This window comes from Thalia democratica, chromosome 5 (genome assembly GCF_965202585.1).
Source record: "Thalia democratica chromosome 5, ktThaDemo2.hap1.1, whole genome shotgun sequence".
Lineage (NCBI taxonomy): Eukaryota > Metazoa > Chordata > Thaliacea > Salpida > Salpidae > Thalia > Thalia democratica.
Window position 1 is genome coordinate 53095437 of NC_139169.1, and position 14082 is coordinate 53109518.

The 14082-nt window shown below is 25.1% G+C and overlaps 1 protein-coding gene across 1 annotated transcript; it reads left to right on the plus strand.

The window, feature by feature from the left end:
- The first annotated feature begins 254 nt into the window (after positions 1-254).
- Positions 255-11088, plus strand: LOC145836624 (uncharacterized). The gene is made up of 4 exons (XM_082944410.1): positions 255-425; positions 7538-7639; positions 10299-10475; positions 11080-11088. Exons 1-4 carry the CDS (start codon positions 255-257, stop codon positions 11086-11088), a joined length of 459 nt encoding a protein of 152 aa, XP_082800536.1.
- The last annotated feature ends 2994 nt before the right edge of the window (positions 11089-14082 follow it).

Here is a 14082-nt window from a genome sequence, read left to right on the forward strand (position 1 = left end):
AGTAACAAAAAAAGTCAAAATATTTCAAATCAGTTGCGAAACTAATAAAATTAAAAAATTAGCTAATTTTATCCTAGCTTGATTTGATAATTACTTAATTATTAAAAGATAAAAAAACTTTTACTTAAGAATAAATGTTAAAAAACAACAATTTAGAAGGTAAGTCTATTAAACTAACTACTTGTAAACGTAAAAATTCTAATTTACAACAGAAGTCATTAGAATTATTTAAACCTCATATGTGAAAGGATAAGATGAACTGCTGGCCGTTTAAGTCATCACATGGCGATGATGTAGTTGTCGTTACCTCACAACAAAACGTATACACCAACCCAACTCACGAAAGTGATGATACAGTTAAAGAATTACAAGAAAGGAATGAAAAATTAGAAAAAGTAGCTAATCGAGCCAGAGATCAACTAATTGTTAGTTTGAAACTGCTGGATTAATATTGTTTTATTTGTATACGGCAAAGAAGGATTATAAAACTAACATCTTTAAAAACTAATAGCACTAAACTGCACTGTTTGACCATATAAACAGGTCATGCGACAGTTTTCGCGTTTATTAGAACTCATCAGGCAGACATAATTATGACGACTGTTGTATCAGTTTAACCAAGCGATTAAGACTAACAAGAAGCATAGCCATTTTAGCTTGAGTTTCAAGATTAAATGAAATTTTAATTAAAGCAGAGCCGTTATAAATTAAGCTAATTTGAATATAACAGTACTAATTTTTATTTAAATACCATTTGAAATTTGATATGCAGTCACCTCTCGCGAAACTACGCACTTGTTTAGTAACGCACTTTTGTATAGTTACGCATTTTAGAGTTCTAGAAAAAAAAGACAGATTTTTTATATCAAATCTAAATTTTATTATTTAAATCTTAAAATTGTACAAAATTCCAAGTTTTTCAAAATTTTTCAAATTCTAGGTTTTACCAGTTTTTTTCCTAAATTGTCAAATTTAAAGTAGGTTTTTATAGAATTCCAGGTTTTTTTTTCAATAATGAAAGAAGCATTTAAAAATTTTTAAAGTAAATACTTTGAAAAATATAGAAGATAGCTTTTTATCAAATTTGAGATTTTTGCATTTTTAGTTTGTGCTTTCCATAAGGAACCTTTTGAACTCTCTGGCTTTTATTTTTTAGGTGTGTTAGCCCCCATTTTACATTAAACAATTTACAGTCTTCCACTCCTTACAATATTTATGGCAATGTTTTAACTCAATAAGTATCTTATTTTTAGCTATTGTTTTTCTTTCCCACGTAGGATTATAATTGTATTACATGGTGTTAAAGGTAGAGTATAGTATGTATACTTGTTACCTCTCATTTAGCTACGTTCTCTTGTTTAGTTACGCATTTTTGCTGTGGTAACAATATGCGTAGATTCGCAAGAGGTGACTGCAACTACATTTTTCGTTTCAATAAAATTACATACTTTTCGAATCGTGTCTTTGATTCTTTGTCAAAAGTTAAATTAAATGTAAAACATTTTTGAAGATTATTCAAGTTTTGAATTCAGTTTAACTATGACGTAATTATACAACATTATAAAAAAAACAGGCTAACCAAACAAAATAATCACGAAAATAGGTTAATATGTTGTTATAAGGGCTATGTTTCCATTTGCAAATTTTTGCGTGTTTAAATTTTTTTTTTTCGCACAGCATTGCTCATCAATTTGTAGAACATTTATTTAAAAATTAAAGACTTTTAACAGTTGTTTTTTCTAATAAAAAAATAACATAAGTTACTTAACTTTAGTTCTTTTAAATTACTAAACTGCTTATAGAAAATTTGATGTAGTCATTAAGTCGACTTGTGTGTTGGTGTAACTTATTTTGTTTTAAACTACTTAATACTTTTTCAAACTTACCTGAAACATTAGCATAAGACTTTATTTGTTTTATTTCTTTGTATCCTTGAATTTAGATTACAGCTTGAGAGCTTGTTGTTTTTAAGCTATTCATATTGTGAATTTCAAATCAATCCAAAATGATGGTCAGCTGTTGACCAAATGCTAAATTATTAACCCGACCGCCTTTACTGATTTTGTTTCGGGAATTTTAGTAGATATTTCATGACTGTACTTTAGAAAAAATACTAGCTATCTAACGGAACCAGAATGCAGTCTTTTTAATTCTAAAATCTGGATCCGGCAAGACCCTAATTTAAAATTAGATCATAATCAGGATACGGCCTGATCTTAGTTAAAAAATTATGTTCTTCATTTTTGTTTTGTTTCTTTTCATTAAGTTAAGTTTTGAAAAAAATGCAGAAGTAGATTATTACAGTAATTTTTCTAGGGAGTACGCATTTTTGAGCCAAATATTTGTGTTAAAAATGTAGTTTATACTTAGATTGGTGTTTTTTAGGTATAATGAATGCAATTATTCTTTTTTTAATGCAGTTTGTATTTGATTTTAATATTAGTAAGGCTTCTCTTGTTTAGTCTTAAAAAATATTTAAACATTTTTACAAAATGTTTACTTTAGTGATATAAATGCAAATTAAAATAAATATATAAGACTACACAAATATTGACGAAAAAAAATCACATAGATTTAAACATTACCTAAAACATTTTATAAAGCATGATAGAAAACTGTGAATATGATTTCAGGTAAACTTAGGCATTGTGTCCGGATTTACTAAAATTGCTGTAGTTGTTTATCTTAGGTAATTTAGTTAACATCTACAATATACTTATAAAATAGAGATGGAAAAAGTACAGCGCATGGGCGGAACTTCTGGCAGAAACCTCTTGCTTGCGACGTATTTTTTAGCTTAAAGACTACTTGAGCAAAACAATTTTCTTCAGCTTTTTTATATGAAATAAATTTTATTTTAATTTTTAGTAAACAGAATAATTATTTCAATAGGTCTATGCGTTTAAAAACTTGAATTTTTTTGTACAGTTTTCCAAATTTTTTCGACCCGCAGAGATTTATTTTCTAATATGTCCTATCCGTAAAAAGTTTTTCTGATAAATCTGGCCCATCACCTAAAAAATTTCCCTTCTCTCCTATCAGTACAATAGAAAAAAAACGTCAGTGTTTTTTTAGTATTTAACGTTGTGGGGCTTCTAATTTAAATAGAATTGGATCTATATTCAGTAGATCACTAATTATTAGTTATTCTGCAAAGGTATGTATGTTTACAAAATCATAATATTTATAGATTACATTGCTATTATTGTGGGTGGGTATTTTATTTTTGTTGTTTGTTTTGAATATTATATCGCTTTTATGCACTTTTCTTAAACTGACTAAACTTTAACAGCCCTCATTGATATTGGTTAAATTGTTTTAATTACGGTCAAATTCTTTGTGCACCAGGTCCTAGAACCAAATATTTTGAGCGCCTTTTTTTTTTGTCGTTCAATAAACTATAAATTATACATTAACTTTAAACATCTTTTTCCGGTGCATAACTTATTCAAAAACTATAACAAAAAAGATTTCATTTTTTAAATTAATTTGAGTACTTTTAAGTAAAGCTTTTCGAAAAAAGTTTATCTTACAAATTCAACTAACTTGAAATTTATATAACCTGTAATGTATTTAAAACATTAAAAATTTAGAAATATAAAATGGCATAGTTATCAAGTGTAGACTTTAAATTTAATAAGATACTAATAGTAAACAACTTTGCTGTATCACAAAACTTGTTAGAGTAAAACCATACTAAAATAGACAGGCAAAAAAAAACTAGCAATAAAAATAAAACTACAGTTTTTAGAAATATCTAAGAAACAAATTACTTAAAAATTACTTATATATAAAGATATAAAAATATAAAATGTCTGTTTTGATACACAAACTTTTTTTGCTTACATAAACTTGGCCTTAAAGATTGAATGCATAAGGCTTATAGAACATGTAGCTGAAAAGAGTTATCCGCTCCTATTAAAACTAAAAAGTTCTCTTCTTTATAATTTCTCGCCCACTCTTGATTGTTCAATAGTTGTTTTCCAATCGCAGAGAAGTATTTTTTTGCAGGTTTTCCGAAGGACTATCATACCAGCTTTTCAAGATTTTTGGAACATGCTGATCGATTCTTACGTGAAATTTTTGAGATGTTTTTTCCACGTAGTCACAACCACAGTGACAACTAATTTTATAACTGATGTTACTTTTTTCTTGGGTGGAAGAAATTTCTTTGTAAATTCCACTTAGAGATCGATCAGTAAACAAAATTGTTCTTAAACGAACAGAGCCGAAAACCTGGTTTACTTCCTAATAAATTTTCTAAGAAAACTTCTTAAAAATATTGCCAAGGTACGGAAGTTTTGAGAACACTGGACACTTCGGAGGATATAATGACTTTAGATATACAGGATATTTTTAAGTAAAGTTTCAACAAATTAAATGTGTATTTTGTTTGGTAGTTTTAGAATTGTTAACATCTAGTGGATATCCTAAAACCAAAAATATGTTTACTACATTTGCTAAGTCAACTCTTAAATATATGTCAGATTTTAATTGCTCTATAAGCATGGCAGCTGATTAAATTTACTTTTTGTTTCATAAGAATATTTTCTTATAAGGAACATTATTACAACTATAGGTAATTTTTTTAAAATACTAGTATAAAAACTTTGAATAACCCTTTATTTAAAACATCTAAAATCTTAGTTTGTTGTAAATTAAATTTTCTATAGTAACTTCCAGATTTACGTGTATGTCATGTTACTCATTTTAGCTAAAAATAAATATCTCTGACTGTCATCTGTGAAAATAGCGAATGCATTATATACATATGCTGGACCATCTTTAAATAGTTTGCTTACAACTAGTCTATCATTTTCCTTTGTTGGTAAACTAGAGATTACCAGTTTATCTATAGATTTTTAGTCCTGACGTGGTCTTCATACATATTTTTAGTCCTGACGTGCTTTTTTATGTCAGAAGAGCTGTTAATCAGAGAAACGTTGTCACATAAACAAAGTTAAACAAAAATAGTTGTGTTATCTACATTATTTACATGGTTTTGTTTTAATATTCTTAGGTAGAACAAGTAAAAATTAGTTAAGATATTCAATCAACATTCAATAAAAATAGAATGTGAAACAGTGAATTGGCTTAGGAGGGTGCGAAAAAGCAACTAATAGTATTTCAGCAATAAGTCAGCATTTGATCAATAACTTGGACTGTTTTGAGTATTACAATATGAACTATTGAAAATTAATATCAGTAGGACGTAAAAATTTCTATGTAAAACTTATATTACAAGTTTAAAAACTTATAATACAACATAAAACATTGATTATAATTTTTTGATAATCTTGGAAGTATTAACAAATTTTAAACTACTTAAAGTTTATTCCTGTTCCTTTTACTTAAACAACTATTCACACAAAACTATTCTTAAAGCTGACATTGTTTAAACTATGAATTTTTTTTTATATCTTCTTAAAGAGTATACTATCATTTATTGATGTTACTTATTGTAAATTATTAGAATTATCACTTAATTTGAAGTCCTGACAAACATTGGAAAAGGTTAAAATGAACCTTTATTGTACAGCATATACTTCGAACTGTTCATTAAAAAACGGTCAAAATTATAATACTAAAGGCTATTGATGTTTAAAATTATCTGTTTAGATTTATAAGTATTAAACCACAGCCGTTCAGAAGTCATTATTTTATACTTATTTTATTCCATGTAATAACAACTTTAATTGCAATGGTACCGGAAGAAGTATTACTTATTTTACGGAAAACCTTAGACTGATAACAAGATTAAAATTAATCAAAAGTGAACAAAAATAAAATTTAATCAATCCAAATGTTTTATTTATCAGTTAGGGTTTTTTTGAAATGCTGTAAAATAAAGTGTAACCAAAACTAATAATAAAAAATACTATATGTTTATTTTATTAAGTTCTTGATGCTAATCAATAAAGCTTTACTTCTTTTTTAATTTAACTCTAAGAAAGATATAAATATATACTTGTAAAATTTTTGTAACAACTATTTTTTACTGTAAAACAAAGAAAAGTGGAAAAGCAAAACTGTGTATAATATGTATTTATATATTAAGTGTAACTATATCTATATATAGTACATTTTATAATTTTTCATGTTTATATAAAAAAAATTACAGATTTTATTATTCAACTCTGGATCTCGTTTGATTTATTTTCAAACATGTGAAACATTGTTTTGACAATTAAAATTTATACATATTAGGTGGTATCTGTATAGTATAAAATAACAGACAATACTTTACAAGCTACTTTATGCACAAAGTCTTCCTCAGAGGTGTGTACTTTTTTATATTTTGACTATAAAGTATAGAGCACTTTAACCAGCCTTGAAAAAGAGCAAAAAGGTATATCAAATAACAAATTATTATCTTAAAGTGTTTCTAAAATCCGTTAAACTTTACAGACTTTGTAGAGTAATTCATATTTTAATTGCAGCGAAACATCAATAGTTGAATAAAGTTACGCATACAAAAACAGTTGTTTTAATTTTCGGATGGGCTTTGCTTTTCAGCATCATTAAGACTTAACGCCTTATTGTGTTATCTTTATAGAACTTGTATATATATATTTTTTTGTTTATAAAATGTGAAAAAATAACATAGTACTTTAAAATAACTTCTCAACATAAGCTTTTACACTAATTTTTAATTTTAAAAAATGTTTTAAGTAATGTAAGATTTGTAGTAACCATTTCTATTTTTAAAATTCAAACAAAAACTTTAGTATTTGCATATTATTTGCTTGCTAAAACTACAGGTAAATATACTTTATTAAAATTAGTTAATGGTTGTTATTTAAATACTATTACTATTTAAATAAAAAACAACTTTACTTTTTACTATTAGATAAGAGTATAAATAAGTACTATAAGTATTTTTTTGCATCTAAAGAACTAATTGACAGTTTATTTACTACTATCACAAAATTGTTGTTGTTAAATAAAGCTTTAAGAATATACCTTCACATCATGTCAGTTATGATAAGTTAAATGTTTATAAACAATATTATTTTTTATCTACTTAAGTTCTTTGTTTAAGTTAAGACAAAAAGATTAAAAACAAGTTAAAATAGGAAATAGGCCAAGTTTCTTACTATTTGTAGTTAAATTTTCAAAGTTTACATGAATGTTTACTCGCTTCATAAAAAAAAAAAAACGGATAAAGCCTCATAACTTATGTTGAATTTGCCAATCTTTTAGGTTAATTATTAATTAATGAAAATTAAAATGCTCATAAAAGTTTAACCAAACTTTATTTTTTCTAAACTTAATAAACATTTAAAGCAAATATACTAATGAAAAATCATTTAAAATAGTCAATAGAGTTTTTTTTTAATTTTTACTAATCTACGATCATACTAATCTTTATGCAACTTAAATTAACTTTAGAGATTTATAAAGTGGTGTGAAAAAATTGTAGTTCTCAGCTATGATCCAAATATTATTCTTTCTTAACTTACCAATACTTTTTGATATATCTCTGTTATTACGAAAGTTACAATATTCTTTACTTTTTTTTGATATTTTTTTTCAGCATTTAGAAGGTGTGGTCAAAGATCAAGCAGCGAAGATAGAAGAAAAGGAAAAAGAAATTATCAAGCTGAAAGAAATACTTGAATCCATTCGCCCAAAAAAAGTACTTATTTACAAAAATTTAATCCAGTTTAATCAATTATACTTTAAAAACAATGTTATTTGATCAAACTTTTAAAACAAATTTGTATTCAAAAACTTAACTAACCGATCTAAAACTTAGAAGCATATAACAAATACTTCTTAGAAATACAGATATAATTTTAAAATATTTACTTTTTTAACGCATTTTATATCACATGAGCGTCACGAAAAATTTACCTCGACTATTTACGTCAATGGACAAAAATTTTTAAGTGATTTATTATTTAAAAATGTGTTGTTACAATGTAGATAAAATATAATGACATTATTACTTTTCAAATATAAAATATTAAACTCTTTATTTAATTCTTCCAAATATTATTTTTAAACTTTTAAATAAACGTTTTAGTAAAAATAAAATAATAAACAGTAATACTTTTTAAGCAAACGGGTAGTAGCAATTTTTGTTTTAGTTCTGAAATTTCATTGAGTTTTCTATCAAAGTAAAACTTTTGATAAAAATATTAGTAGCCCAATACCTTAGAAAAAACAGCTTGATATTAATTTTAAACTTTTACCTTCAAATCTAGCAAAATATGTTACTTATGTTCTTTTAGTGTAACTAGAAAAAAAGTACTATTTTTTCATTAGTTTACAACTAATTTTAATAAAAAACTCACGAATGAATTTCAATTCATCTATATTCACTATACTTTTAACTGTTTGATAAAATTCTTTTGTAAGTACTTAATTTTTGTTTAATCACCATGCATAAAAAATAGATTTCAGAAAAACATTTTAAACAAGTTTTATGTTATATACTTGTTTTGCTCTATAGCAAAAAATATAGCAAAGGGACGGTATTATCGCCTAATTGCCCCTTACTTTTTGAACTACTGTTTTTAAGTTATCTCAGATTTTTTATATTTAAAGTAACAATTCTAAATTTATTTTTTAGTTATATAAAGTTTGCTTGTTTGAATATTTTAGATAATAAAGGTTGATTTTTTAGGTTTAATTTTTTTGACCAAAAGTTTAAATATCCAAAAATCAAAAAAGTAACCTTATAAAGAACTTGAATATATACAAGTTTATCACCAAAAAATTATTTTAATATAAAAGTAGTTAAATAGAGTATTAAATTTTAGTTCTGTAACTAAAATGTAAAAAGTCTCTCTACAAGTGCAAATACTAGTTCTGCTAAAAATGCATGAGATGGAATTCACACAAGTTTTAATTAACATTAACTTAAGTTTTTTCTATCTAATAATTAAAATATATTTATATAAAAAGATATAATAATAAATTTAAACAGTACTCTTTCTTTATTACACTAACACATGTTTCTGTGTGTTAACAAGTTACCACACTTCAACGGAGCTCTGTAAAAAATAAGTACTGTAAGGAAAGAATAGGAGCTAAAGTAGGTATAAGTATGTGTTTATTAAAAATAAGAATAAATACTATTGAATATTGTATAATAATGGTTAATAATAGCTACACTATATGCTTTTAAACCGACTGTTATAAAACTATTTTGTAATTATTAAGTCAAATTATGCAATATCCTTCTTTTATTACACTGACATATGTTTCTATGTATTAAACGAGTCAACACACTTCAACTGAGCTATGAAAATGAATAGTAGAATAGTTAAAAAGTGTTGACTCGTTTAACACACAGAAACATATGTCAGTGTAATAAAAGAAGGATACTTTATAATTTGTTATTATTATATATTCCAAATAACTTGTTTCGCTAGGATATTTTGTAAACAAACGCTTAAATTTTTATTTTGAATAGTTAATTATTAAGTCTAAATTATGATAAAGTTAAGTATAATAAGAAATAAAATTAAAACTCATTATATAAAGCACTCACATGAAAGTTCAAGAAATACTGAACCATAAGATTAAACCGTCGTTAGAATTCAAAAAAAGTATTAATAATTACGTCACCATATTACGCTCTAATACATTAAGATTAAAAAAAGTTATTTAATTGCATCTAGGTTATTAATTTTTTATATTTGGAAAAAAAAGTAGTGATGCATTTTAATTAACTTTTTTATACATTTATTTTAAATACATAATAATTAATCTATTGTAAATAAAAAGAAGTAAAGCAACAAACATTAAATACTGAGTTAATAAATTAATAGTTTAAAGTAGTCAAAGCTATAAAAACCTGGGGTAACAGAAATTTTAAAATGTTTATAATGGTTTATTCTAAATTATAACGAAAGTAAATTTAGATACAACTTGATATGACAAATTAAAATTTTATAAAATATAATAACTACTTACAAGCAAACCCGAAAGACACCAAAGAACGAAACTAAAATTGTCACTAAGCATTCAAAGCCCTGAACAATAATTAAGTTACAGCACCGTACATAAAAACACCTTAACTTGAACTGTATGTGCATTACATATTAATGAATGAGAAAAGCGATCATTTAATAGAATATTTTCCAAACTTTTTGTAGAATTCTAATTGTCTATAAACGTATTATTTTGATAAGTACAGCTGTTTGTACAACTAGTTTAATTTTGTTTAAAAAATATAGTTTCTTGATTTTCCTTCAAAAATTAAAAGTATAAAACAATTAACAAACTGCTTCAATTTTGATATTTATACTTATATGAAGAAAAAAATTAAACGTTACTTGCTGTAGGTTGACGAAAAACTACCGACAAATAAACAAAAAGATGTTTTACCTGGAAAAAAGAACATTGTAAGCTCGGAAACTGACCGGAGGAAGAATGTTGTGTACGGTACTGCATTAGAAAAATCACCTGTAGAGCTTGTAAAAGTTGTCAAAAGTACTCAACAACAAAAATTTTTAAGAGAGGTTTGTAATACAAAAAAAAAACTACTTTATCAAAGTAATGCTTTACTTTTAATTTAAACAAATGAAATTGTAATGAGTGTTAATTAATTCGGCAAGTTACACATTAAAAAAAAAACAGTAGTTTCATTTTAGCCTGATAGATTTATTTAATATTAACAAAGTTTGGTTAATTTAAATAATTAGTTGTACAATACTTTTTTCATTTGATTGATGCGCGTTTCTCCGCTTAAACAATTAAATAAGTACTGAAAAAAGTATACAAAATAAAAAGATCAATATGGGTAATCGGCATATACTAAACATAAGCCATAATTATAACACATTAATAGTGTAACAAACATTGATCTATTATAGATATGGCTCATAATTATTAAACACACAAATTCTTATTTTTTTCTTTTATTGTATGTTCGTTAGGATCTTTGTTAACAAACTATTACATAATTTTTTTATTATTTCTTCTTTTGTTGTTTAGATTTATGTTATATATTAGTTTAAATTGAGTTAAGGCTTCAAGGCAGTAGTCAGTAATATTTTACACCTAGAAAGTAGAGTTTATTCATAAAATTCTGTCGTGACCGACTTTTTTTGTAAAACTTTGCAGGCCGCCTAAATTTAAAATATAAATACAAAAATTAAACTGTTATCTTAACAATGATGAAGAATTCATTAAAAGCGTACAAGTTTTTTTTACAATTAGTTTAACAGAGTTTTTGTTTTTTTATTTAATAAAGTTTCTTTTTTTTTTGTTTAACTAAAAAAATCTCCAGTACTAACAAAAAAGAATGTAAAATTTTGCACTACTTTGTATTTTTACTTAAAATACTCTATGAATCAAACGAACAAATATTATTTTTCATGAAAAACAAATACAAAATAAAAAACATGTTATAATTCTGAATAAATATAATATCTAATATAAATGTTTCATACTTTATTTATCCATGTATATATTAAACGGTTTATTATCATTTCTAACCCGATCACTTCTAACCCGATCATTTCTAACCGATTATTTCTAACCCGATTATTTCTAACCTGATCATTTCTAACCCGATCATTGCTAACCCGATCAGTAAAAATTTGTTGTTTTTTAGATTTTTTTAATCTGTGTTTTTTTTTGAAATCAAATTAATGTTAACAATTTTTTTCTTTATTTAGTTTAAGCTATCTAAACAAAATTTAATATAATATAGCTTTAATCAACACAATTGTAGTTTGACTTATTGTAATTTCAAATAGTTTTCCTTATTTTGAATTTTTCTTCAGATAAGCCTGCTTAAATCAAACTTTTATTTTGATTTAATATGATTTACTAGATGATTTAATTCTTTTTGAAATTCTGCCTTGTTTAACTGTCTTAACTACATTTAAGTTTTTTATCTTTGTCTTTTAGGTAACTAGAACATCATTTTAATACAAGTAAGTTAAAAAACTAAACTGTTACTTATGTAATTATCAGATACAAATATTTTCACATTACAGTCCATAAGCTTTGTTGTAAGTCTAGCGCAAGCGTTGTATAGTTGTTGACTTATCTATACCATTTTATAGCCTGTGTTTTCCACTTTAAGCATAAAAACTTGCACAAACTGTTCTACCACTTGCAAAGACCTGTTAAGATAATAGAATTAAAACAAACAGCAAACAATATAGAAAAATTTGTTTTATTTAGTGGAAAACTAAAAATTTTAGACATAATCACTTAAACAGATTTGTTTATTAATGTTAAAAGTCCAACGGTACTTAAATCTTTTCTAATTTAATCTTCTTAAAAACTCTCACTGAAGTTTATATAATATCCGAAATCATTTAACTACGACTTGAACTAGTACTTAAGTTGATATAAATTTTTTTATTATTTCATTTACTTTAGAAATATTTACTTTACATTTATTTTTTAACAACCTTTTGCTCGTTATTGTAATTAATTTAAATATAACTTTTTTTATTTTTATAAAGTCTTTTTTCTGTTGTTTTTTCGTTTATGCTTACGTTTTTTTAACTCTTTTAAGTTAAGTAAATATAAAATAACAAATATATCAGCATAAGTTTTAATCTAATAGTATTCAAAACAATTCAAGACGTTTAAAGGTATCCAAATGGTGTATGAATCGATAACCGAAAGATTTTTTCGTACACTAGGTACTTGGACCAAATTTTTAGAGCAAACTTTTTTTTATTGTTCAATAAACTATATATATAAATGTTATCAAATGATAATACTTTTCATATAGTATATAAACTTAACTGCAAATTTTAAAGAAGATTAACTAGACGAGATTTGATAATTTTCGCACGTGTTGTATTAACAAACAAATCTGCTTAAGTGTGATTGTTTTTTTTCGCTCTGGGTCTAGGTAGATACTTATTAATTAAATAAAAGGTAGACAGTCAGTCGACACTACATGCTTTTTCTCTTTGTTAATTAACATTAATACTTTATAGGTTTTATTTAAAAAGGTTGTATCTCAAAAATATGATTTTTTGTTAAATAAAACAAAAAAGTTCAGGCTCACGTAATGTTTAATTCAACATTGTCTAACTAGGTCTGTGCAAGTTGTAGAACAAATGTTTTTAGACACAAGGATGTTTTTAAGCTGAAAATGGAAAGTAATGACTGCAATGTAGTAATAGATTACTCAACAACTGTACAACGTTTGCAGTAAACTTGCAGCATAGCTTTTAGACTGCAATATGAACATCCTTGTGTCTGACAATTACATTCGTAAAGATTTAACTTAAAAAAAACGTTTAACGTTAAAAATATTCTAGTTAAATAATTGAGAAGAATATTCAACTTAAATAGAATTATAACAACTTACTTCAAGAACCCTACAAAACAGAACTTTTTAAAAGTTTATAAATAGTTTTTTAAATACGACAATTATTTTGAAATAGAAAAAAAATGTTAAGCAAGAAGACTCTAATTTCTCCTTTTTTAGAATGATTGTCGTGTAGTAAATCTTATAAAAAAAAAGTTTGATTTTAGCAGATTGATATAAAGAAAAAAGTCAAAAAATAAAAAATTGAAAGTATAATAACTTGATTTGAAACTACTATTAAAATGATATTTTGCGTTGAAAAATATTAACACTAAGTTTTGTTTAAGACAAAAAACATCAGTTTAAAATGAACACTTTTGTAAAGTTTAGTTTATCTTGAAAACATATTGTAAATAAAGAAATCTAATATAAAATAAAAAGTATACTGATCAGGTTAGAAATGATCGGGTTAGAAGTGATCGGGCTAGATATGATCGGGTTAGAATTGATCAGATTAGACCAGGTTTGAAATGATCGGTATAGATATGATCGGGTTAGAAACAGTTGGGTTAGAAATGATCGGGTTAGAAGTAATCGGGTTAGAAGTAATCGGGTTATAAATGATCGTGTTAGAAGTAATTGGGTTAGAAATGTTCGGGTAAGAATTTATCGGGGTAGAAATGATCAGGTTAGCAATGAACGCGGGTTAGAAATGATCGGCTTCCATAATAAACACCGTTATTGTGTTGTACATACATACTACGAAAATTCACTTGTTTATTTTTTTACAGACTAGTACTTCCATATAAACTTTTTAGATCTATTAAGATAGCGTACTAAAA

What these genes read in the sequence shown, in the direction of transcription:
- LOC145836624 (XM_082944410.1), top strand. Translation starts at nt 255, where the DNA reads ATGAACTGCTGGCCGTTTAAGTCATCACATGGCGATGATGTAGTTGTC. An exon ending in GAGCCAGAGATCAACTAATT is followed by an intron (nt 426 to 7,537) that starts GTTAGTTTGAAA and finishes ATTTTTTTTCAG; the next exon opens with CATTTAGAAGGTGTGGTCAA. An exon ending in AATCCATTCGCCCAAAAAAA is followed by an intron (nt 7,640 to 10,298) that starts GTACTTATTTAC and finishes TACTTGCTGTAG; the next exon opens with GTTGACGAAAAACTACCGAC.